This window comes from Rhinolophus ferrumequinum, chromosome 5 (assembly GCF_004115265.2).
Source record: "Rhinolophus ferrumequinum isolate MPI-CBG mRhiFer1 chromosome 5, mRhiFer1_v1.p, whole genome shotgun sequence".
Lineage (NCBI taxonomy): Eukaryota > Metazoa > Chordata > Mammalia > Chiroptera > Rhinolophidae > Rhinolophus > Rhinolophus ferrumequinum.
Window position 1 is genome coordinate 83896751 of NC_046288.1, and position 26990 is coordinate 83923740.

Below are 26990 nucleotides of genomic sequence, written 5' to 3' on the forward strand. Positions count from 1 at the left end.
CCCAAAGGGCACTTATAAATTCTCCGCCTGTGCACACCACCATAAAAATGCACCCGAGTTAAAAGTTCAAGTGCTTGATCCAATTACCCAGTTCTACTATAATCTCATAAAGGGTAATTATGTGTTGATGATGCTAGGTCGTTACAGGCGGCTGTGACAATCAGCAGCTTTAAATATGAGTTACCCCACAGTGAGCCACCTTTGCTGGGCACTACCAGAGAAGTCTAGTTTCAGACAGCTTCTCCATGAGAGGTTGATCGCCTCGTGAGTGTTTATGGCCTTTACATTTTGCTCCTGTGTTTATAGGACTCAGGTGACACCTCCAGGTATGATGACAACCAGGTGTAGGTATGGAAATTGTTGGAGCTCAGCAGAGGCTGCCCTGTGTGGTCCAGGGTAAGGGTGCAGGGCTGAGAATCAGGGATCTGGGCTCTGTCCCCTGTCACGGCTCCACTGCTGACACGCTTGGGACCTCATTCAAGGCGCTGCCTGTCCCTGGGCCCCAGAGCCATCCTCCCTTCAGTGAGGATATTGGATTGGATGTGTCCGTGCACCTTCCGTTTCTTTGGAAAATAGCGACTGGCAATAAGAGCCGATGTTACGGCGTGTTTATCATGTCACAGGTGCTATGGGGATAACCCCTGACACCCTGGTCCTGTCTGGGACTTGTTTTTCTATCATTTCAGATGGACTCTGGCTCAAGCCTTCATCAGACTTTTTTTTTTCTTTCAGTTGGCCACTCTGTAAATTGCTAGGAGAATTGACATGCTGAGGTTTTATAAACTTCAAAATACAGACAATGTTAACAATTTTAACCAGTGTGTATCTGAGCAGCCCCTTTCCATGTCATTTGATGGGGACAGGTGTAACAGCTTTGTATATGGGGTACATGGAGCAAGAGGCCCCCAACCCAAAGACCACCCCACCTGGGGAGGTCTGATTTTCCCTCCAGAACCTGGGTCCCCCCTCCCCTAAGGTACACAAATGTGTTCAGTTTCTGCTGCTGCAACCAACGCTAGTGTCTGTCTCTCCTGGTAGCAAGTGAGCCCCTGGAGGGCAGGGATGACATTTAGATTCAACTCTGCCAGTTAGGATGCCTGGCTGGGGCCTGCCAGGAGCTCCAAAAAATGTCGAAAGGCAGAAATGGGATAAGAGAGGTGGGGAGGGGACAGAGGAATGAAAGGAGGGAGAGACAGCCCTGGACAGGAATGAATCCATGCCTCGTGCATGAGCGAGCGAACAATTCAGGCCCGAGTGGCGCACTTGCAAGGAAGCAAAAGGGCCTGGATCTCTTCCAGCACGACTAGAATGAAAGCGCCACCCTACATACCGCAGGTCATTGGAATCCATCTCTGTCAGGCCCCGCTGAAAAGACACCTCCAGAGCCTGGGAATGGGCCCCATGGGGCCTTGCAGTCCAGGCTGCTTGGCTGCTGTGTTCCCATGACCTTGGCAAAGGGAAGAGAAAACAGAGGTGGAGTCTGAACAGTGCAGAGAGGGGTGGTGTGTGATTTCCTGTGTTGAGGTACACAGCCTCATATTGGCCACGACTTTTCACTCTCAGTCTGCCGTGGGGAAGAGGGAATGATTTATCATTATTCTCATTTCACAGAAGAGGAAAAGGGCTTAGAAACAAAGAGCCGTTTTCAGAGATTGCACAGCTCTTCAGAGGCTACACAGAACTAAAAACATGCCCCTTTGGCTCTGAGTCCTCCACGTTTCCACTCTCCAAACACCATGCTCTTAGTCTCTCCATCCTTCTAACAGAAAAGCCCTCACCTGCTTCTGGCACGGCTCTGCTCTGCAGTGTCTGCAGGAGGATGCCTCCTGTCCGTCTCCTCCAGGAAGTCTTCTCAGATTACTCCTGCCTGCTCTCTCCATCCACTCACTCATGCCCTGGCTGTAAACTGTGGGCTCTAACAAAGAATTCATCACCCTGTGTGGTCATCATCTTCTTGGATGTCATTTCTTGCCTCGGTTCATTTATTCAAGAAAACATATACAGAGCTCCTGGAGGAGAGGAGAGTGAGGCTGGGAAGGGAGTCAAATTGTGCAAGGTGACACAGAAAATCAGATTGGAAGCCATGCAACGATATAGTCACTCAGTGAATATTTAGAGAGAGTTGCCACATGCCCTCTAAATGCTAAGCTCTTTCCAACACCTGCCCCTTCGTGGGGGTTCATTTCTGCCCAATGCTTGGACTTCTGCCAATCCTCCCGGGTCAGGATGGCAGGTGTAACTTAGTAATCTGCCAGGTATTAGCCCAGTAGCCACCTGTCTTCACAGGCAGATGAACCATGCTCACAGTTCTTGGCCGAATGCCCCAAAGAGCAGAAGAGTGTATCATTTCCACTCTAGTACCTTCCTTCCTTGGCATTTACAGGGTACTCATGTGAGCAAGTAGGCTGGGCTCCTTTAGGGAATCCAACCATCAAAGAGGGGCAGGGGGAGAGCGGGAGAGCTGGCCTGGTGCTGTCCAGGGGTCCAGTCTCTGGACCCAATTCATCATCAGCCTGGAGAAGGCAGGAAGGTACCAGATGGTGGTGGGGAGGCCGCAGCAGCGAAAGACGGAGAGAGCTGGATTGAACTCCCAGAAAGAAAGGAGCTGAAGTCTCTGGAACCTCGGTTTCCTTCTCTGCAAGATGAGAATATCACTAGCTCACAGGTGCTAATAGATGATGCATCTATGACACATAGTACAGCTCCTGGCATACAGCAGGCTCTCAGCAAATGGCAGAAATGTCCTCATCACGACGACTAAATGTTATCGTTTCAAACTCTGCTCTACAGCTTTTGTAAATAAGTTTCCCCTTAGAAGAGCTGCCTCCAACCAGGGACCAGGAAGTCCGAGGGAGAGGTTCCCCAAGCCTGCTGCTGCTGCAGGGATCTAAGCCACCGGCAACTCCTTTCATCTTCTGCAGTTTAGGGTACTCGTCTGTAAGCCGGGGCTTGTCTTACCTTCCCTCCTCACTCACAGAGGGCAGAGGGAGGAAGGATCAGTGCAGTGATCACATGAAAATACTTTGTAAAAAGTCCTTTTTAAGGTTGGCTTCACAGGACACAAATATATGCTATTGGTGCCCTGCTTGAAAACTCTGGATGTCTCCCTACTGATTATGTGAGAAGATCCAAATTCCCGACACTACCCCTCCCAGAACTTGTGACTGGGCTTTTTCTATTTCTCCAGCCTCTCTGATGGCAGTGCCTGCCACTCCCACCCCACCCCCACCCCACATTCTCCATCTGCTGTGGGACCACTTCCCTGACCCCTACTCTCCCAACACGCATCCATCACATCAGGCTACACTCCAATTACTTGCTCATGTGACTGGAGCCCCTCAGGGCTGCCGCTGTCTCTTTCATCCGTGTGTCCCCAGCACCAGCACTCAGCCAGCCCAGACTGGCTCGGTGTCTGGCAGGAAGGAAGTGGAGGCAGGGCCTTCTCAGGCAGAAGCTCTTTTGGTCCTAGAGTGGCTCCTCCACACAGGGCTCAGGAGTTCATGGGAAAGGGGCCAGCCAGCAGCAGTGTCGTCTCTGAGCGGGACCCACACCAAGGACCCCATCCTCAAGGCTGCTGCTCAGGCAGCCCTAGGGGATGTGGAAGTGAGCCAGAGGTGGGTCAAAGCCCCCTTCAGGACATGAAAAAAAGCCAAAATGTGGGATCCTGGCAACAAGCCTGCAGTGGGGACGGGCGAAACAGGAAGTCAGGGGAGGAGAGGGGAGAGGAAGAGGTAGAAGGAGAGGAAAGGGTGAGCAGAGTGGGGAAGAAAGCTGGGGCCGACTCCCCACGTCCCCTCTAAGAGCGGAGAGGCAAAGTGGTGTAGGGGCTCAGAGTGGACTCCAGGACCAAGGCCCTCCCCACTTGAGCTGCCGGACGACTTACTTAACCTCTCCGTGCCTCAGTTTCCTCATGTGTAAGAAGGGTTAATCAGAGTGGAGCGCCGCCCTGAGTAGCTGTGAAGATGAAATGACTGAACAGTAATCTGTGTTTAGAGGAGTGTCTGGCACTGGTGAGCACACACGAAGTGTCAGCTGCTGTTTTGAAAGTTCATGAACCATTCAAACAAATTGATTCTTTCCATGTCACCATTGTCTCTATTTCTGCCCAAACATTATCAATACAATTTTTTTCTGCAAGTTTCCTTTTCTGAGAAAACTCAACACAGAACTGAGATTTAAAAAAAAAAAAATCAGCTGTATCATGCGGGGTCTCTGGTCCCGCTCCCCACATTAGAACGCAGGACATGGTGAGGCCAAAACGGAACGCCCATGGAGCCATAGATGGGAGAGTCATACCACTATACTCTCGCTGGCGGCTGGTCAAGACACAAAGCAAACATCCACCAGTACCCCAACGAGGGGTCTTCCTGCACCCCAGTCTCGCTGGCAGCCAGACAAGACATGGGAAGTAGGATCAACACGATCCGCAATCCACAATCCGCTTTCTAACCTCACTTGCTAGACGCAGTCCGCCATCCGCTTCTCTGCCAACCAACCAACCCAACCCTCCTAGCACAGCCACGGCAGTTATACCAGTGGCCAATGGCTAACTGGTTACAGAAGATGGCCAACTAGTTACAGCTGACAGCCATCTACTACCCGAGCCAGCACCTTTCCATGTGAGGTCAACAGCCTGGAAACTGCTCTCTGGGACTCTGTCCCCACAGCTGTCACTCCCCTTCCTACATGAGAACTTCCACAGCCGCTCCCTCCCTAGGGGACAAATGACTCGCTCTTCAGTGTCCTCTATCATCTGGCCCAGTCAGCTTTTCCTCCCCTGGGAGCTCTCCTCTCAGCAACACTGATCACTGGCACATTCTTTGTCCATGCCTTAGCCTAACCCCGCCCCCCCCCAAAAATGGTGTGTGTGGGGTTAACATATATGCAGAGAGAGTCAGAGACCTAGAGCGGAGGCCACCACAGAAGCCAGGATGCTTGAAGGTCTATTGCCTCAGCAAAAGAGTAGGTCAGGTGGGAAAATGTGACCTTAAGCAGAAGAGATCCCAAGGAAGCTAATCTTCCTTAGCCTGAGCTCTAGGTGTGTGTGTATGGGGGTGGGGGGTTGAAAATACATGACCACAGGACTGTATCCCATGGGCATTTGGGCTTGGGCTCATACCATCCAAATGACTCACAAGCCTCCAGTCAATAAATGAAGAGGAAAAGGTTCCCTGAGCCAGTGAAATCCCTGGCGAGTGACACTCCTAATATCCTTGAGCCTATGGTGCCCTTGGCGCTGAAGCAAAGATACACAGGATTCCCACAGGTAAAGCCCCGGAGGCCAAGATTACAGAACCCTCAAGAAAACAACACTTCACGAGTGGAGACATAAGACATGTATTGAGCAGAGTGTCTTCAAAAACATCAAATAATAGAACTATTGACTAAAGACCATAAAGTAGATTCTTAAATTAATGTTTAACTTTTATATTAATGTAACACTTACTGTGGGCCAGGCACTGCTCTAAGAGTTATGTATATATATATATATATATATATATATATATATATATATATATATATATATATGGTCATTTAACTTCAAAGTAATATTAGGTGGGTAGGTATGATTGTACCCACTTTAAAAATAATAAAACCAAAGCACAGAAAGATCACATGGCCTGAATTTGAACCTCAATAGTCTGGCTACAGAGTCTTCATGCTACAGAAAAATGTAGCAAACTTGAAGAAAATTACTTATTAATAGAATGTTACTTAGAGAGAGAGAGTTAGAGAACATGAAAGAGACTATAGGCCACTGAATTAAAAAATGAAGCAGTACTACAATGTTAATACAAGTTCCAGAGGAAAGAAAGGAGACAGCAGAGAGGGTAATAGTCAAATATATGACAGAATTTTCCAGAAATGCTGAAAAATATAAACCCTCAGATTCAGGAATCACACATTCCAATTAAGATACATAAAAATAAATATGTCTTGTATCAGAACTCTAGAATCTCAAAGACAAAGCAACCAATGACAGAGAGAGAGAGAGAGAGAGAGAGAGAGAGAGAGAGAGAGAGAGAGAGAGAGAGGAAGAGAGAGAGAGAGAAATAGGTCAGCTAAAAATATATGGCAATTACACCAATAGCAGGCATTGTTAGAAGCCAGAGACAATGGAATAACATTGTCACATTACCTAGAAGAAATAATTGAAGACCTAGAATTCTGTATCCAGGTAATGATCACTCGATAATAAAAACAAAATAAAGACATTTTCAGGAAAAGACTAAGAAGGTTTACTTTTAAAATGCCTTGCTGATAAAATACTACTAGGTTGGTGCAAAAGCAATTGCAGTTTAAAAGATTAAAAATTGCAAAAACCACAATTACTTTTGCACCAACCTAATAGTAACAAATGTGCTCCAGGAAGAACTAAATTAAACCCAGAAGGAAAAAATAAAATACAAGAAAAAAATGGAAAGCAAAGAAATCTAAACAAGTATTGACTATATAAAATAATAATGACTAGTTCAAGAAGTATAAACATACAGTGTGGAAATATATTGCGGGACAATATAAGAGATACAAAAGAAGGTGTCAGAATTCAAGTCTTCTAGAATCCTGTGTACAGGAGGAAGGTAGAGATATTAAGCCAAGAATGCATCTTGAAACTTTTAAGAGTAGTTGCTAAAGAATAGAAGTATAACGTATACTTAGGATGAAAGGTGGAATAAAGAAAACAATCAGTTTTACAGAAAGTAAGAAAAGAGAAAAACAAGGAGCAGAGCAGAGACAGGGTAAATAATAGACACAAAATAAGGTGATGGAAATAATTATGTGTACCCATTATTACAATATTTATAAATGGACTAAACTCTCCATTAAAAAGACAGGGATCCTCATATTGGCTTTCTAAAATACAGCTCCATGCTGTGGCCAGAGACATACCTAAAACTGAAAGACAGAGAAAAGTTGAATGTAAAAGAATGGGAACGTTGTACCAAGTAAATACTAACCAAAATAAACTCACTATAGCTATTCAACATTAAACAAAATAGACTAGAAAGCATAAACCATTATTAAGGATAAAGAAGGTGGGTACCTGACTGCAAAACAGAGATTCATAGTATGAGAGAAAAATACTGGACTTGTATGCACTGAAAAATAGAGCCTCAAAAATATATACACAAAGCAAAGTTAAGAAAATTAGAGAATTTGCTAAATCGATCACCATAGTCGGGTATGTAAACACTTCTCCCTCAGAACTTGACAGATCAAGCATACAACAAATCAGGATAAATAAAATTTGAAGAACACACTTAATGAGCCTGACATAATTATATATACCTGAAACTAATAATAACTAAATACACATTACTTCCAAACATACATGGAACATTTGCAAGAAGTGATCATAATTTTGGGGATAGAGTAAGTCCTCATGAGTGAAAAAGATACTGGGGGTAGGGGGTTGTATCACTTCACCGGGTCTCCTGAACAAGCCATTTTCCTCCCTGGGCCTCGGTTTCTTCAAATGACATAACTGAGCTCATTTAGTCTCCAAATCTCAGATAACCACTTTTCTTTTCAACTTAATTTGGATCCATCCCCAGTTTCAATTCTGCTTAGTACACACAGATCGAGACAAATTTTACTCTCTCATTGTAAAAACCTGTCAGCCCCCTTTCATAACATGTCAGTTTTCTCTTTTTTATCATTTAAGACAAATGATGCCTCTTTTCCGCCTTGGCTTCACCCTAATCTCCCCAAGTTTGCTGCTGAGACAAATGGCCCATTCATCAAGTAGCGTACCTTCCTCTGTCCACTCATGTTTATCTGCTTCTTTGATTTATGAAAGAAATGGAACAAATCAATCACCACACAGCCCCTCCATCACTGTCCACAGCCAGGCAGCCTCTTCTCACACCCTCCCGTCTCCACCATCTCCACCACGTCTCCTGTCTCCTCCCAGCCTTTCTCCACACTGGGTCCAAAATGGTCTTCCTCAAACACACACAGTCATCCATCTTCCTGGCGGGAGCTCCCCATAGCTGTGAGGGGCCACCAGCTCAAATTCCTACAGCAGTCAGGTGAGGGTCCAGCTCGTGCTCACTGGGTCCTCGCCCCAGCAGAGCCCACCCATCCATCCTTTCCTTCTCGGCATCCAGATGATGGAAAGGGTTCTGCTGTTCAAAGTCTTCCTTATTGGTTCACCAACTCCCCACCCTGCACAGCTTTAGGGTCTGGCCAATGTCTGAAGGAGAAAACTAACCAGGTGTTTGAAACTCACCCCCCCCCCCGTCTCTAAATGTTGTCTCTTTGGCCAAATGAGAGGGCATCTCTCTGTCCCCATCATGGACTAGACCAGGTCTGGATTCACAGCATTGCCCCCACATCACAAGAGGCCTCAGAGGAAAAGCTTCAGCTGGCTCCCCAGCATTCTCCTCTCCCTAGTACCTGGCTCCTGCGGTCCTCACTGCTTCAGCTGCTCCCTGAGGATTTAAATGGATGCTTTTTACATTTTATGTAACACAGCCTCTTTTGTTGTTCTTGGCAGGAATGGCTGTCTGCTGCTAACGACTCCATCCTACCCAGAATTGCAACTCACTTTCTAACTCAAAACTGCAAAGCTTCAAAAGCCTCGAGGCAGGAGCAATGACTGTGTGGATGGAGAAGTGTTGTGCCCACACCCAGCCTGCATTATGTGGCTGGGACATTAAAGAGTGACCTCACCAAGAACTCCTCCAAGACAGGTCATGCTAGGTTATCCTATTACCTGTTGCCAGTTAAGACCCCTCGAAAGTCATGCAGCTCTCTCTTCCCTACTGTCTGGGAGGACCACACACCTCTGCTGATAGCCACATATTTATCATCAGCAAAATCAGCATAACTTTGTAATCCCACTACTCTAGAGAAATCCTACCTCTTGTCCATAATTCAGCTTGCTATTACATGTTTTCTTCGAATCCTGCAATTCTCGCTGACAGAAAGAATGCTAGTGCCCTCCTCCCGGCCCCTAGTCTGCATCCAGGATCCCACTGACGCAGTCATCTTAACAGGCTCTGCACTTGGCTTGAATATTCCTAGTACAGGGAGGTCCTCACCTCAGCAGGGAGCAATTTTGCTGTGTGGATACGTCTATGGAAGTCAACGTGCCTAGCAAATCAGCAGGGTCTCAAGAATGTTGGCTCCCCCTTGTGGAGGGATGTTTACTAAGCTGGTCGCAAGAATCCCGCCCGCCTCCGTGTGTACTCGCATTTGCAGCACGACTGACTCACTTGCTCTTCCCAGCAAGAAAGAGTCTAGCTCCCCACTCCTTGGGCTGGCCTGGTCACATGCTTGGACCAATAGAAAGTGGCAGAAATGATACTGTGGGTGTTCTGAGCCTGGGCGCTTAGACTGCCGAGTGCAAAAGCCTGAGCTAGCCTCCTGGAGGGTGAGAGACCACATGGAGCAGAGAGAGATGAGCATCCTAGCCGAACAGACCAGCTAACTGATGGCGGGCACCAACCGCCAGACATGAGGCCATCTTAAGACTCCCAGCCCCAGTCAAACCATCTGATGAATACGGCTGCATGAATGACCAGCGAAAAACCACCCTGCAGAGCCGATCCAAACTGCTAAGCCTCGTAAATGAATAAATAAAATGGCGATGGTTTTCAGCCAGTAAGCTATGAGATGGTTTATTAAACAACAATATCTAACTAATATACCTTCCTTTTTCCGACTAATAGAATGTTCTCCTGAGATGATGATGTACATAAACTGAGTACTTCCTTTGTGCCAGGCTCTAAATGTTTTGCAAATGTAAAGCTCTTATAATTCTTATAATAACCTTATGAGTTAAGGACGATTATTGTCCCTATTTCTGAATGAGAAGACTGAGGCCCCAAGACACGAGGGAATTTGCCTAAGGCTGCACAGCCAGCCTGTGGTAGAGCTGGGACTCCAGTGTGCTGTCCCTAGGCCCTGTACCCTTTGCCACTGCTCACACGGCACCTCTCTCATTCTGTTATCCTCCCCCCACCTCCCTGTAAATTCTCTCCAGGACCCATATAGAATGAATAGAGGGAAGAACTCGCATTTATTTATTGAGTATTCATTCATGCAATGACATTTCCTCACACCTGCTGTGTGTCCAATACTCTTCTAGAAATAGGACACCAGTTTCTAGAACACAGCAGACAAGCCCTCTACTCTGAAGGGTCTGCACACGCTCCCAGCACATACAACCCCTCTGAGCACACTCTTGCAGGGGGTCCTCACTGAAGCCTTATGGGGGTAGGCAGCTTCACCCCTCTTACAGAGAGGCCTCAGGACACTTGCTCGGGGTCACTCAGAGATGGCAGCCCAGGTTGGCCTGACCACAGATAGCTTTCCCTAATTCACCATGGGACCACTTCCACCCACAGCTCCTCGGGGTTGTATGAGCCAAACCTTCTCCAAACGAAAGACCTCATGTCCCGTCTTTGTCCTCCTCGTGTCTTGGTCTCAATCCCCAGACCTCCTGTTTGTTGACGATTATTTTTGAGTGGCTTTCAGCTGAATTGTGTGCACATTATGGAACACTGGGCACCTGCTGGCACTGGGGAAAGGCTTGCTCTCAGAGGGATCCCTGTCCCAGCTGCCTAAGGGGACTGCAGAGAGAGGTGGACGCTGGTTTGAAATAATAGGGGTGAGGGTGGCTTACAAATAGGCTGAAAAGGCCTCCTTTTCGGCACTCACCGCTCCAGGAAGCCCAGTGATCAATGCCGGACAAATCGACAATAGCACTTACAGCACCAATCAGTTTGCTCAGAGCTGAGATTGGGAGCAGGGCAGGCTGAGAACAGCCCAGGAGCTTGGGGGCTCTGGCTGGACCTGAAGGGGTTGGAATCTTGCCTTTGCCAATCTCTATGACGTGGCAAGCGACTTGTCTGCTCTAAGTCTCAGTTTCAACATCCAGGCAATGAGAGACAATACCGATTTCTCAGCATCATTATAGAAATTAAATGTGGCAACGTGTGACAAGGCCTTAGAGAATTTCCAACATAAAGTAAATAGCTGGTGGGGCTGAAATAAATGTACCCCAAATAATAAGACGATCAAATATTTAGTGAGAACTTACTATATGCCAGACCATGTTCTAAGCACGTTACATATTTAGTTCATTTATAAGTGTATAAGAGAGGTGCTGTGCTTATCTCCATTTTGTTTGAGGACATGGAGGCACAGAGGGATTAATTGAACTTGCGAACAGCTACTTAGTGGCCGGAGAGACAAGCTCCAGAGTCTATTATCTGAACCAACACGCTATCCTGCCCCTATGAAATAATGTGACGAAAATGCCGTGCTGAACGGGAAACGCTATTAAATATCATTGTATACAGTATGATCTCAAGTGGTAAAACGTCTGGCTGCATAAGAGTAAACGTCAAAATGTTGAAAGTGAACATCTCTTAATTGTGGGATTCCATGTGTTTTTGTTTATTTTTTGTATTTTCCAAATTTACTCAACTAAAATGTATTCATTTTTAGAAGCAGGAAAAAATTATTTGAAGTGTTTCTTAGTATCTTCTATGCCTGGCTTGGCTAGAAACTGGGCTTATTTAAAGGGAGATTATATTATTCTAGTTTCTCAGGCAATGTCTGGAGACTGACACAGAACAGAGACTCTATAAATGTTTAGCCTCTTCCCTCACAATAAAAACAGTAGTTTCTGTGATATCTGGTATCCCACAAGTCACCACTGTAGGCTTCTTCTTAATTTAATAAGGCATCACATCCTCTCTAAAACCATCCTGAACACAACAGAACCAAGTAATATTTGAACAACTGTGTTTCTTTACATTTACTCTGAAGATTAACCCCCAAGTTTTCTGGGGTTCACATTTTGGATCCTCACACTTAATTCTGGGATTTTACTAGAGGTGTACATTTATGACGATGTGGAAACCCCGGTATGTGAAATCTGGTGTAGCCTGGAGATATGTGGTGTCCTTTCCAGATAATACTGTGGAGAGTCGAGGGTCAGAGTAAAGCTGACCTCTGCTCTTCACCCCAGGTGTGTAATCTTGGGCAGATTCATGAACTTCATGGGGCCTCAGTTTCGTGATCTGTATAATGGGTATCCTCTTCCTTATCCTTCCCTATGGTTGCTGGGAGACACACACAAAAGCACAAGCAAGGAAACACTACAAACTATATAGTCCCATCCTGAAATGAGAGGTAAGATATACCATTGAGCATCTCAGTCGCATGGACTCTAAGACACCTGCTATGGTCTGAATGTTTGCGGACCCAAAATCCGTATATTCAAATTCTAATGCCAAAGTGACTGTGTTAGGAGGTGGGAACTCTGAGAAGGGCTTAGGTCATGAGGGTGGAGCCCCATGAATGGGATTGGTGTCCTTAGAAAAAAGGGCGCCCCCCCCCCAGAGCTAACTCACCCCTGCCTCCATGTGAGGACACAGCAAGAAGTCAGCAGTCTGCAACCCCGAAGAGGGTCCCCATCAGAACCCCACCATGCTGGCACCCTGATCTCAGACTTCCAGAACTGTTAGAAATAAAAGTATGCTGTTTATAAGCCCTCCATTCTGTGGGATTTTATTACAGCTGTTCAGACAGACTGAGACAACATGCAACACGATGGGTGGAAAATGGACAGGAACTTGAGATTGGGACAATAATCCCTTTTCAACTCAGGAGTCACTTTCCATTAGGAACCACTTCCTTCTATAATATATTTATCAGATGTTCGTTTTATTTCTCAAACTGGGATTCCTTCTGAGAGTGGAGATAACCAGCTATCATATGAAGATGGATTCTATGGAGGCCATGGTCAGACAGTAGGGGTCACAGCCCCCCGCCCCCCCAAAGCCCTGGGGAGGGTAACAGAACTGCCTTCTCAGGAGCTCCTGCAAACATGTCTGACACACTATGTCCTAGCCGATGGGACAGAGCCCTGGACAGAAAGTCACAAGACCACACTCCAGTCTCCACATGGCCCTGGTTTCCAGGTCCCTCATCTGGCTTGGACAGTCAGGGTGGACAGCCTCTAAATTCCCTTCAGCTCCCCAAAGCTGGGTTCTAAGCCTCTCCTGGGCTTTCCCTGGGGGGTTCCTCCCAGAGCCCCCAGTGGAGCTGCCCCCACATCCCACTGCAGGGGGATGGCCCCTCTCTCTCTCTTCCCCAGGAGTTCTCTCTTGCTCTCTTCTGCTCCCCAACACCTCGGAGATGCCAGGTGACCATTTGTAGGATGAACTAGTGACTGAACAAATGGAAGGAGTACAAGATGGAGGAAACATCGAAATAGAAAATGTGACCCAGAGCAGCTTGGCACATCCTCCCCTGACACCTGGCAGAACCTCTGGGAGCCTGTCGGCTCTGCTTCTGTGGAAGATAGAGAGATAAGCAAGATGGGCCCACACCTTTGAGGAGCACAGAGCCTGGTGGAGAGACAGACAGGTGACAAGGCAATGGAGAACGAGGGGGCCGGGACAGGGCTCCTCCAGGCAGTGGGAAATGGAAGCTGGGTCGGGGGGAGCCCAGTGACATGGGGGTAAGAAGGGAGAGGACTCACACTTTCCAAGCTCCGAATATGGGCCAGAGACCTGCCCTGATTCACTTACTCCTTAAGAAAACCTGTTTCACAGGGAGGGAAACTGAGACAGGACCTCTGAGACTCCTGCCAAGGCCCCATAGCTGGTAAGTGGGGTGGCTGTGGCTGGAATTCACGCCCAGGCACTTCCGGATTTGTAAAGTAAATCTCAATAAAAGGCCAGTGGCTCCAGCTCTTGATCTGCACGGGGAGGTGCTCTGGGCTGAGAATATTAAAGCCCTTCCAGTGAAGCAGAAGGATCTTCTGGTCCTCCGAGCCCTCAGCCCCAGCAGGACGGTGCCAGAGGAGAGCAGAGGGTTTCCCTTAGCAAGCAGCACTGTGATTAGGCAAGCTGGTACCAGCACACCTTCATCCATCTTCCTTCAGGGAATATTCGACATTCAGCTTGGCGCACAGATTCCCCAGGCGCAGATTCCTCTGCGGCCCTGGCTGCTCCCACAGAAGCCCGACACGTGGGTGCATCCAAACTCTAACTTAACACTCCTCTGAGTCCCGGGGGTGGAAACCATACCCAGGAATGCCTGCTGGACCTGTCCCTCTGGGAGCCCAATAAAATCAGGACTGTGTTATGTGCATTCCAGATTTTAAAAACTCAGCTTAGAAAGTCTGAAAGTGGGAGCTCTCAGCCTGGCCACCAGGGACACACGGCAGCCAGCTGACCTTCACTGTCTACTAATAATTGTTGCACGAGATAAGGTGGGGCCAGATATACCATTGAAGCACCTCTTCTAGGCACCGCCACCTCTGTGTACCCATGGGACCTTGTTAATACTTCTATAACTCCAGTCACTTTGTTTCTTTCTCCTTCAGGGAAAGCTCCATCTTTCTGACCCCAGCTAGCACCCAGAGCAGGTGGTCAGTAAACGTGGGGGAGTTAGTGAGTGTGAATGAATGAGTGAGAGTGAGTCAGTAAAAGAGTGAGTGAATGACTGAGTGAATGACTGAGTGAGTGAATGAGTGACTGAGTGAATGAGTGAGCACTCACACAGCATGTGAGCTTTGGAGGTACAGAAATTAAATTAAATAAGTGGAATAAACAGCAGGCAAGCGGAAGTACTTTTTGTAGAAGTATTGCAGATGACAAATGAAGATGGAATGAGAGAGTTCTCTAATTTGTAACCATCAGTGAATTCACGAATCAGCAGATGCCAACATCACAAAAGGAGAGACCTGAAGGAAGAACATAACACCACCTTCAAAAGAGTCTAGAAAAAACCCCAGCCGAGCCTCCATCATATTGCCTACTGCGGGAAACTACGGGACAGCAACCTGCTTTCTTCAACGGAATAGTCCAAGAAAATAAAAAGAATAGTAGGAGGAAACTACAGATGAAAAGAATTAAGAAACATAACACAAGTGTCCATCGATGGCTGAATGGATCAGCAAACTGTGGGAGACAAAATAGAAATAACATACTATTTTCCATTTTAACCATTAAGTACATTCACAGTGTTGTGCAACCACGTCACCACCATCTCTGGAATTTTGTCATCTTCCCAAATGGAAACTCTGCACCCACTAAACACTAACCCCCTAGTCCCTCTCCCCCCAGCCCCTGGCAGCCACCGTTCTACTTTCTGTCTCTATGAATCTGGCGACTCCATGTACCTCATGTACGTATTACATATAGTATTTGTCCTCTCGTGACTGGCTTATTTCACTTGGCATCAATGTCCCCCAGGTTCATCCATGTCATAGCAGGTGTCAGAATGTCCTTCCTTTTTACAGCTGAATAACGTTCCACTGAACGTACACACCACATGCACGTATCCATTCATCATCCACTGAGTGATGGACACTTGGGTTGTTCCCACGTCTTGGCTACCGTGAATAAAGCTGCCATGAACACAGGGATACAGATATCTCTTTGAGATCCTGCTTTCAATTCTTTTGGATATATTCCCAGAAGTGGGATTGCTGGATCATTTGGTAGGTCTATTTTTAACGTTTGAGGAAACTGGCTGTCTTTTGATTAGAACTAGAGTCTTTCCACAGCTCAGGGTCTTTGAGACGATGACGTGGTCACGATATTTGACTCTAAATACCACAGCATGGGGAGGGGCCACTTGTAACTCCTAAAGGGAAATGTGATGTCAGAGGAGACTGACCACCAAGTAATCTCAGAATAAGTGGGGGGGTTGCATCTGCAAGAAATGGAATTAATCCAACCAAACGACTTGCCAAAGCCCCAAGGGTTTACACAAGAGAGGGCTACAGCTTGGATGGGAGCAGATACAGAAGGTCCTCTTCACCTAAAAGGTCAGGCTCCTAAAAATGACCGAGGTGAGAAGACTGGTTGCGAAAGATGTTCAGGTTTAAAAGGGGGGAAAAAAGGTTAGGAGAAAAGAGGTTGTGAGTAAACCTATGAAAATCTATACACAGACTTCTATGAGCAATAAAGAGAATGGCAAGGAAAATACGTGATACACAGAAAACACTGACAAAATGTCGGGCGGATACATAGAGCATTCTATCCCCTTGTTCAATAGAAACTTTTCAGGCTCTCTCTGCCTTAAATTTTCACCAAGATGCCAGTGAACGTGCTGTTTTGTGAGAGCCACGTGAAAGGTGAGGCCGTGCTTGGTGTGTTGGATCCTGAATGCAGGCGCTCGACGCCTTCCTGGTTTTGTAACTGAAGACCTGAGGCTACCTGAGGCAGAGATGCTACCACGGATGGCAAGTCAGTGATCATTTTCCACTTGCTTTTTAGTAACAGGACACTAATTTTGATTGGGGTTGCCACTGTCCAACTGACGACGTTCCCAGCTTCCCGTGCAGCTAAGTACGGCGTATGACTAAGTTCTGGACTTAGGAAAATATCAGAACGTACCTTAAACGGTTCCTTAGTGGGAGTCACTTCTCCCAATACCCTCCCCCACCAACAGTACCTGTTTTCTGCTTCCTGGGACTTGGGCTTAATGGCTGACACCCCAGCAGCCATCTGGGATGATGAGGTGACTGAGAATGGAAGTCTTGAGTTGAGATGTTAGAGACCAAAGGAGTCTGATGTCCATGGAACCCCCACGAGACCACTGGATGCCCACCCCTGAGGCAGAGAAAGGAGCTCCCATTTCATTTAACCCATCAGTATTTTGGATTTCATTATATGCGGCAAAATCCATTTTTAATTGAAACACCCTGCCCTGCATGTTAGGTCCCATCCTGGTCTCAGAGTCACAGGGGACTTCAAAGCCTGAGATGGAGAAATCCTGAGTCACTTTTATTTCACCTACTCTGATTTTTTTTCTCCCTATCCTCCCAGTACTCAGGGCTCACAGCCCAGGCTCTGCCCTTGAAAACGTCCTGCCAAATGAAGCCATCGGCCTTTCTTATGCTCATCCAGACCTCCCTTCTCTCGGGAGCAGGAAGGAAAGCTGTTATCTGGCCTCTGGAAGCTTCCATGCACTGAATGATATCATTCATGCCCCCATTTCTTCTGCCCATCCCCGGGGCTCCTTCTTCTTGAAAACCCCAGTTCACTCATTTTTCATTATTCCCAACAAGATTGACTTGTGGTTTGTGTTGGCTAAGACTCAAATTGTCATGGCTGCAAAAGGAAACAAGATTGCATGTGCTAAGGGATCGTTACTGAGGAAGGAATGATGGTATGTTCTCTCCATGTAGCACGCAACACAAACATATAAGTTATGTTTATGGAACACAGGTCCAGACCCCATGGAAAACTTTGCCCAGCATTTCAACTCATGGAAAAAGGACCATACAGTGTAGGGGTCGGGAGTCCTGGGCCTCGTGCCCAGCTCTACCCCAGACTTCCTGTGTGACTCAGGGAGCCACTCTCCCCTTTTCTGAGCCTTGGTACCCTCAACTGTAAAGAGAGGGCACGCTAAGGCATCATCTCATTTTATCTCACTGCCCCCAAACCTGCCAATTCAAATTTTCTCCGTGCCAAAGAACATCATCTTCACAAAATACAAATGGTCCTAGAAACTATCAGTCATTCACCATGTAGTGTGAAATAGTTAAAACAGATGACTTTTCTACCCTGTTTCCCTGAAAATAAGACCTAGTCGGGCAATCAGCTCTAATGTGTCTTTTGGAGCAAAAATTAATATAAGACCCGGTATTATATTATATTGTTGCCTTACCGCTGCCAAACCGTTTGTTCCCACGCGCTCTTCCCAGGATTTCACAAGGGAGTGCCTCAGCAAACTGAGGCCTGATGGAGAGATATCGGAAAAGCTCCTTTGAGGTGAAGTCTCAGCAAACTGAGACCCGATGGAATCATATCGGTCCCTCCCCTTCAATGGATTCCTTGGAGATGTGCGTGTGTGTGACGGCAAAGTCCAGGCTGGCACACAAAGGGAACTTTCGGAAAGACAGCCAGCAGGCCACTAACACACAGATCTTGAGATTCACAATCTTTTACCTCTTTAGAAGTTTACCAATAAAAACTATGTGTTGGCCCGATTCGAAGGCCAGTTCTTGAGGCTGCAGCCCCTTGGCCCCGCGTGTATTATAATCTTGGCGACTGTCTTTTCTTAGCCTTGTGCCGCCCTTCTCACTCCTCACAACCCTCATCGTGCTGGATGTGAGATTATATTATATTATATTATATTATATTATATTATATTATATTATATTATATTATACCAGGTCTTATATTATACCAGATCTTATAGCAAAATAAGACCAGGTCTTATATTAATTTTTGCTCCAAAAGAGACATTCGAGCTGATGGTCTGGCTGGGTCTTATTTTTCGGGAAACCCAGTAGTAATAACACAGTAAAAGCACCTGCACAGAGGGAATGACCATTCTGACGGAGAGGGGAGGGTACTGGTTATGGAGTAAAGGATACTGCAGTGTGAGAAACTGAGGCTCGGAGAGCTTATGTCCCCTTAGATCCCACAGCTAGTGTCAGATGTGGTACTGTTATTCCAGCCTACCTCATTCCAAGCTGCTGTCCACTACCCTGCAAAACAAACCTTGGAGAATAACCTTCATGATACAAGAAATACAAATATGAAGCTGAGAAAAGATGTCACTTTATCTACAAGGTAAAATTTATGGTCCTAATAATAATGCCACAGATAAAGCATCTGTATTAAATGGACTACGACAGATGGTATGTAATAAATACCAGTCCTTCCAATGGAAGAATTCCAAAGATGAAGAGTGAGTCTGAAGTTCCCTGCCTTCCCTCCCTCCCTACCTCTGTCTTCTTCTCCATCCCTTCCTGCAGCATCTTCACTCCCTGATCCACCTTCCTTCTATTCCAGACCCCCTGCAGCAATGTGTCCACATGTAGAAGGAGTGGGGGCGGGGAGGGAGCCCTGGGTTAGAATCCAGCTTCCCCTTCTGCTCTTCTCTGAATCATTTCTTTCCTTGCTTCCCCGCCCACCCTCAAAGCAAAAATGAAAACGATAGTAATATTTTCTCATCCAACAGAATTTGCACTAGAGACAATCAGATATAGTAAAATATGTGTTTGGAAGCACCATTAAAAGAACAATGAGCAAACTAATTCATGCATTCATTCAACAAACATCGATTGAGCCCCTACCAGGTACCAGGCACTGTGCTAGGCAATGGGGATGCGGCTGGGGGTAGAAAAACAGTGTTGGGGGTGGTAGGAAGTCGTCGGGTCCTGGATATATTCTGAAGGTAGAGCTGACAGGATGTGCTGATCAGGGGTTCACACACACACACACACACACACACACACACACATACACGAGAGGTAAGAAGAAGGAAGAGGAGAGAAAGAGAGAAATGAAGTTAAGCTCACTTTTCGGTCCATTCCTCTTGCCTTCTGACCTTGTACACGCGGGAGGGGTGAGGCGTTAAGAGACATTGTTTGCTCTGTGTGCCACAGCAGACCAGGCCTGGCTGGAGAAATTTTAAGAAGAACGTGGTGACAGGTAGAGCCAGCCTGAGCCCAGCCCTCAGCCTAAAGCAGAGCCTCCCTGCTGAGCCCAGCCAAGTCAGCCGCACCCTAGTGGATGGACCGAGTGGGCCTGAGAGTGTCACCATGGATGTTTGAGCTCATTGAATTTGGGCTGGTTTGTTATGCAGTAATATTGAAGCTAGAGCCGATTAGCACAGAGAGGTTAAGTGACTCACCCAGGGACACACAGCTGTGAAGCAGCAGCCTTGGATTTCCTTGTCCAGTGCTCCTTCTCTCCCCTCTGGTTGGGGCTGGGGTGGAGCAGCAGTACGTTCCCAGGACAGGGTCAGGATGCAGGCGGGGCTCAGACTATTAGGGGGTAAAAGGAAGGCTCAGTGGGCTTAGTGGGCGGCAGTATCCTGATTGACCACCCTCCCGTCGTGGTACTGTTCATAGGCCAGGCCCTGGGAGGACTCAGGGCTCCTGAGGACAGGGCCCCCCAGCATGTCCCAAGATAGAGGGTGGCATTGAGGAGGCCTTGGGGGCACCCTGCTGACTTCGAGCGCCGCTGGTCCCAGCTGACTTGGCACCTCTGAGTCTGAGCCAGCAAAAACACGTTGCTGAGGCTACATGAAGCTTTTGTGCAGAATTACAAAAAGGCACCCACTGCAGGCGGCCGCAGCCTGTAGGCCTCTGTGGGAACTTATAAAAGGCACTGCTTTCTCCAAACAGGCACAGCCTCTTGGCAAGGAGAGAGCAAGGGCATTTCACCCCTTTTTGCCCTGGACCAGATGCTTTGTTCAGTACACAACCTGCACCACCAGACACAGCTGCCCTAGAAGAGTGAGGAGTGTGGCCGTTTGGCTCCTGCTGCCTGGCAGTGAACCCCACTCCCTGCAGGTATGCTCTGATCCTGCTCTGCCTGCTTCCCACCCAGGACAGCACCAGCACGCAGTAGGCCTGCAGCAATCCACGTGTGTTCAATGAAGAAACCATCAGTAACAACTGGGAGTTGGCTACTCCAGGTCACTAGGACTTAAACCCATAAGTTTCTATATGCAGGTTTCTGTGCGTGCGTGTGTGTGCGCCCACACTTGGTGAAGAGGAGTGTGGGAGGGGAGGAGGCAGGGGCTGGGAAGAGGAAAGGAGGGGGATTAGCTCCACACAGTAAACCAAGTGATAGGCCTCCTGAGCCGGGCAGTTGGCAGAGGGGAAAGGGCTTTGGGGCGGGGCAGGCCTGCACTGGTTCTGAGAGCTTCGTCCCCCACAAGCCGAGTAAACGTAGAGCGGAGGCTTCTCCACAGGTTCTCCTCAGCAAAAGGCAAGTAATGCTGCTCAGCTCAAGAAGCTGTGAGAACCCCATGGAGCCTGGTGTGGACGCCAGGCGCAGGGAGAGGTAGAGAGCAGAATCTAACAGATGTGCTCTCCCTCTCCCAAGGTTGTGGAGGTGTGCTATCAGGAACACGAGTCACCATTCATCCCCAGTTCACTGTATAGACATCCTCAGAGCTCAGAGCTGGAAGAAAAGTTCTCCAGATCTGTTTCCTTTTATTGGAAAGTCAACACCATGAAACACATATTATTCCCCTTTTTGCTTTGACTACCAGGAAGCTCAGACCTCATTTTTCCAGTTAATTGTCACAGCTGCCCATAGTCTCAGTGCCCAGTATAACCCTCTAACTATTATTTGACCCTGAGTTTTCACTCTTGTGTAATACAGATTCTTTTTATTGTATCTACGTCTTTTATTTTAAGTCTCTTTAAGTCTTCCCAGAGGTAGATAGTGATATATGAGGTCTGACAATCAAGTTTGCAAACTCATCCTAGAACAAGTGCTCCCTACCTCATTGCTGACTATCACTATGGTCACCTTTAAAGTACTCCCCTTGGGAAGCTGTGCACCGATGCCAGTGCCTAGTCCACCCTTCCAAGCAATTTTGGAACTCTTTTTCTGGAATGGCCATCAGAGCTGTCATCGTATTACCCTTGATGTCCTGAACATCATCAAAATGTCTTCCTTCCAATATTTCCTTTATCTTTGGATAAAGAAAGAAGTCCTTGGCGACCAGATCAGGTGAGTAGGGAGGGAGTTCCAACACAGTTATTTGTTTACTGGCTAAAAACTCCCTCACAGACAGTGCCCTGTGAGCCGGTGCATTGCCGTGACGCAAGAGTCATGAATTGTTGGCGAAAAGTTCAGGTCATCTAACTTTTTCAGGCAGCCTTTTCAGCACTTCCAAATAGTAAACTTGGTGAACTGTCCAGTTGGTACAAATTCAGAATGAATGCTCTGATATCAAAAAAGGTTAGCAATATCATTGCAACAAGTTCATGAACTTAATTGTCTGATCTTTATGTAGCATACAGGGAGGGATGGATTACACAGGTACAGACAGATGTGAGGACCGGTGCCAGGGCCTGGGATTGGAGCTCCAACAGAAGGAAAACTGACTTCAGCACGAAAACCAGACAGACTGGAGCGTGAATCCCCGCTCTACCAGTCAGGGCATCTGGGAGCCTCTGTTTCCTCAGCTGCAAAATGGGGATCGACCCCCTTGCTCACAGGTGGGTCAGTGAGGAAGTTCCAAGACACGAGGCCTTAAGCCCTGCATGGAGACGTGGGATGGGGCACCAACACCCAGGGTGATGACAGCTGGCTGTTATTCGGCCAGTGGGGAGCACGGTGTCCCTCTGAGTCCCCCTGGAATGGGGAGGTTGATGCTGTGCCCTGATTTTCATTAACAACAACAACACTGATAATAACAGCTTGCATGGTGAGCCAGGCTCTGTGCTGTAAGCCTCACTGAATCGTCTCATCCTTCCTAAGATCCCGTAAGTGTCCCCACTTTGCAGGTGAGCACACTGAGGCCCAGAGGGACGAAACTTGCCTGAGGAAATGTCAGGCGGAATTCAAAGCCAGAGCCTGCTTTGATCCACCCTGTCACTGCTCTCAAGGACTGTGGGCTAGGCAGAGGGGACAGGAAGGCAACCAGTGAAAGGCAGGGCGCCCAGGGCATTCGTGGTGACCCTGGGGCTATAGCAGGAGGTGGATGAATTGGAGGGGTTGTCAGCAAGATCCCTGAAAGTTGTAGGCCAGTCTGCATCCTGCACACCTGGACTCACAGGGAGGAAGAAGTAGCCAACAAGTTCTTTTCCGTGCTTAAAAGGAACTGGTTTTTTGAAAACGCTTTCTCCGAATGGCAATGGAAGCTGGCAAGTAGTACTTTATTAAAGTAGCATCAACACCACACACAGCTAAGCTTCTACTTAATCCTCCTGGAATATACTCTGTGAGGTGGTCCTGTTATTCACATCATTTCCAGGGGAGGAAACTGAGGCACAGAGGGGTTAAGCAGCTTGCTGAAGGTCACACAGCTGGTGGGTAGCAGAGCAGGGATTTTAACCCAGATGGACTAGTACACAGCCCTCTACCTGTGATAGATTCATTAAAAAGGGTCAAACGACGTAAAAAGGACTGATCCAAGCAGCAGAAATGAGCATTCTTCCAGAAAACCAAACAGGGCCTTGGAAGAAATGGAAGCTCTCTAGCCCAGCGCACCTCCCGAAGGGCCAGACAAAGAAGTCTTCCACTCCATGCCTTGGCTTTTAGGGAAGAGGTGGGTGGAGCAAGAAAGACCAAACATCCTGGAGGGAACTGGACAGGTTTGAGCTGTTTGTGGGGAGGGTCAGGACGAAGGCTCAAACCTCAGGGACCGAGCGCCTGTTTCTTTAAGTATGAAATTGATGAAGAAAAGCCCTCATGACGGCACACAGACCCTAGGCAGCACCGTCGCTTTATTCTAATCTCTTGCCACCTGCCTTCCTCATACGCTTTTCAACCCTTACATTTCCTCTATGGGCGTCACCAGGCCACCACCACTCTGCCGCCTCTCCCTAGCTCCCTTGCTGTATGTGATTCTTTTTCATTCTGGTTTTGAAACATGGCATGCAGAGAGATAAAGCAATGCAGCATTTTACCATGTGTCAGGGTCTCTTTTGAGTGCTTCACGGATATTAACTCACTTAGTCCTCACAGCCACCCGAGGAGGTCGGCACCCTCATTTGACAGATAAGAAAACTGAGGCACAGAGAGGCGAGGCGAGGAAAAGAGCTGAAATCCAAAACCACCTGCCTCCCAGCATTACAAGGGAAAGAAAGAGGACACTCACCTGGGCTGCAAGTGCCATGGGACGGGCGCTTGTCCCACCCTCAAGGCTCCAGTCAGGTAGGATGAGGTTATGACAAGGTTCTTTCCATGTTTATGGCAGAAAGCAAGCCTTCGGGAGCCTTGGCTCCAGGCCCACAGCTGGCGAGTGGTGGAGCTGGGATGTGAACAGGTCTCCGAGTTCATGTCCCACACTCTGTGCCGCTCTGCTTGGAAGTGCAGGCCTGGGTACCGGCCAACAGCGGGGTGTCTGCCCACATCAGGCTTCTACCACCGGAGGAAACGAGAGCAGGGGTGTCAGCCATCAAGCACAGTGTGGCACAGTGCCAGCACAGAGTACCGCTCAGAGGTGCTCTGACCAGTCCCCACCGAGCCGCCACCTCTGCTCCTGGGACCATATTGTCCTTATAGCTCAACCCAAACGCCACCTTCTCTGCTCCTCCGTGACTTGAAAACTTCCCAGGCCTTTGTCAGCCGTGGCCAGATCCCAGCTTCCCTGTATTGAGGTCACTCAGGCCCACGCATCACCCACCTGATCATATTGTAAGCACCTGGGGACGGAAACACGGAGGGTGCTCATTGGGGCCAGGAAGCAAATGCCTGTCTAACTACTTCCGTCACCCCACTCCCATGGCTGTCTTGCTGACTGCCTCAAACCACACCCGGCTCATTGTAGGGGCTCAAGAAGTAAATGTTGAATTGAATCAACATATAGGGTGGGTGTTGGGACGTGGGGAAACAGGGGTCCCCAAGCATTGCAGGTGGGAGTGAAACTGTACAACCTCAAAGTGGGGTGAGGAGTGGGACTGACTAGTGTAATGCAGGGTCTCTGGTCCCGCTCTCAGCAGATGGACACAGGATATGGTTGTGGGGACAGAGCCAGGAGTGCAGTTTCCAGGCTCTCGGCCTCACGTGGAAAGGTGCTGCTGGCTCAGGTAGTAAATGGCCATCAACTGTGATTGAATGGCTATCAGCTGTGGCTAGTCGGCCGTCAGCTGTAACCAGTGAGCCATTGGCCACTAATATAACTGCTGTGGCTACGCTAGCAGAAAATGGGGGCTAGCAGGAAAATGGTGGCTGAGGTAGCAAGCGCGGATTGCAGCTGGCAAGTGAGGTTGGTTGGCAGAGAGAAGTGGATGGCAGGTTGCGGAGTGTGGCAGAGTATGGATTGCGGATTCTGTGGCTCCTGCTTCCTGTGTCTCGCCCAGCGAGAATATAGTGGTATGACTCCCCTACCTATGGCTCTGTGGGTGTTCCTTTTTGGCCTCACCCTATCCTGCGTTCTTATGTGAGGAGAGCTGAGACCCCGCCTGCCGCCCTTCATGACAATGGTGAAGCGAACATCTGCCAGTACTTCAACAAGGGGCCTTCCTGCACCCCCGATTGCTGGCAGGCAGGCGAGACACAGGAAGTAGGATCAACATAATCTGCAATCCACAATCCGCTTGCTAACCACACTAGCCAGCTGCAATCCGTCATCCGCTTCTCTGCCAACCTCCTTGCTAGCCACAATCCATGCTTGCTAGCTTAGCCACTGCAGTTATATTACAGGCTAATGGCTAACTGGTTATGGCGGATGGCCATCTGATCACAGCTGACGGCCATCTACTACCTGAGCCAGCACCTTTCCACGTGAGGCCGAGAGTCTGGAAACTGCTCTCTGGGGCTCCGTCCCTACAACCAGGACTCTCAAAATGACAAATGTTTCTCTGTTTTGACCCAGCAAGTCCTCATCTAGGGATTTACCGTCAGATGTCATCACACGTGTGTGAAGAGATGTACATACAAGCATTTTCGTGTCTGTACTGGTTAAACAGCAAAAGATCAGAAACAATGTAAATGTCCATTGAGAAAGGACCAGTACAATCCACACAATGGAAACAACGTGACTGTTTAAAAAATGAACGAGAAATTTACATTCTCGTTTGGAATGATCACCAAGATATAGTAAATGAAAAAAGCAGCACGCAGGACTGAGTGTGGAGGACACTACCATCAGGGTAAAAAGGGCGTATATATGTGTGCACCTGTGTCTGCTTAGGCCCTCTCTGGAAGGATTCATAAGAAACTGGGCACATGTTTGCCTCTGGGAAGGGAACTGGGAGCAGGCGCGGGCAGGAAATGTGCACTGTGTACACTTCTGTGCCTTCTGAATTCCAAAGAATGAAAATGTTTTGCCTTTACTAAAAATACACGTTAAATGGAACAAGAGTCACCGTGGGATTGCAAAAAGGCAGCGCCCTCCTTCTGGCACCTGTCCCTGGGGGATTCCAGAAAGACACACATGTCCACCCCCATTTCCTAGCCTACCCCACTGCCGCCCGCAGAGCCACCTCCCTCGCCAACCCCTGCTCCTCCCCAGGGCCCACCTCAGCTGATACTTCCTCCAAGAAGTCCTCCCTGATCTCCTCCCTCACTTGTCAGGCTCCACTCTGTGCCCCTGGATCCTGTGTTCTCCCTGACACTCTGTCTTGGTCTATCTGCCTCTGCAGGAGCCTAGAGGACAGGGACCTGCAGGGAGACCCCTGTGACCCAGCCTCTCACCTGCCCTGGCAGGGGCTCAGGGAAGTATGTGCTGAGCAGATGCTCAGCCACACGCAAAATGCCTCCCAGAAGCACAGGACAGGAATCAGGCAGCAGGAAGAGGCCTGCTTAACACTTCTGCTTGGCCACCGGCCAAGCCAACCCTCCCATCTGATTTGCCTAAAAGCTCAGGTGGGGCCCTTGCTGGGAGTGAGGGCGGGGTGCATTTACCTCACTGGGTTCAGGGCTCCCTCTCTGCAGAGCCTGGCCAGCTGCCCGCCGGGAAGGCCACCATTGTTGTTTGCTGACAGCCGGTTTGACAAATTGTTTTCTGCCACTGTGGCGGGGCTGGCCCATCTGGCTGGTCTCCAGAGACCCATCTGGAAGGTCATCACAGTGGCCTTCCTGGAGCGTGGGGTGGTTGGAGCCAGGTCCTGCAAGCTGAGATCCTGCCTGACCCGGCTGCGTGATCCGAGTAGGTCCTGCCCCCGCCCCCGTCCTGGGAGCATGTGACCAGGCTGGGACCTGGCTGCGTCAGGCCCACCGAGGACGCCTCTTCTGAGGGCTGGGGTCTAGAGCCAAGGCAAGGAAAATGCTGGGTCTGCCATCCACCACCGCAAAAGTGCCGCTAGGGAATCAAAGCGCAAAGCAACGACCCAGTTTGAGGCGACCCGAAGTGCCAGCCCCAGGCAGGAATTCACAGCTTGGGTTAATAAGTGGTCTCTGGCTTGGGAACATGATTTATTATAGTCAGTGGGTTATGCTGCAAAGATCGCCTTGGATTCCTTTAATGGAGCTCCGGTTGCCTCTGCGCAGAGGCAGGAAGGATCCTGGAGACCAGAACTGGCGCCACGTGCACGCCGCTGGCTCAGCAGGGAGGTTCAGCCGGCTGGTCACCCGGGCTTCACACAT

At 48.5% G+C, this 26990-nt stretch overlaps 1 protein-coding gene across 1 annotated transcript in view; it reads right to left on the bottom strand.

Moving 5' to 3' along the window:
• Positions 1–26990, bottom strand: part of C5H4orf50 (chromosome 5 C4orf50 homolog) — a 99946-nt gene that overhangs the window by 24912 nt on the left and 48044 nt on the right. The window contains exon 14 of the mRNA XM_033106694.1: positions 23560–23822. Within this exon, the coding sequence (XP_032962585.1) occupies positions 23560–23822 (263 nt within the window). The remainder of the gene's footprint in view (positions 1–23559; positions 23823–26990) is intronic.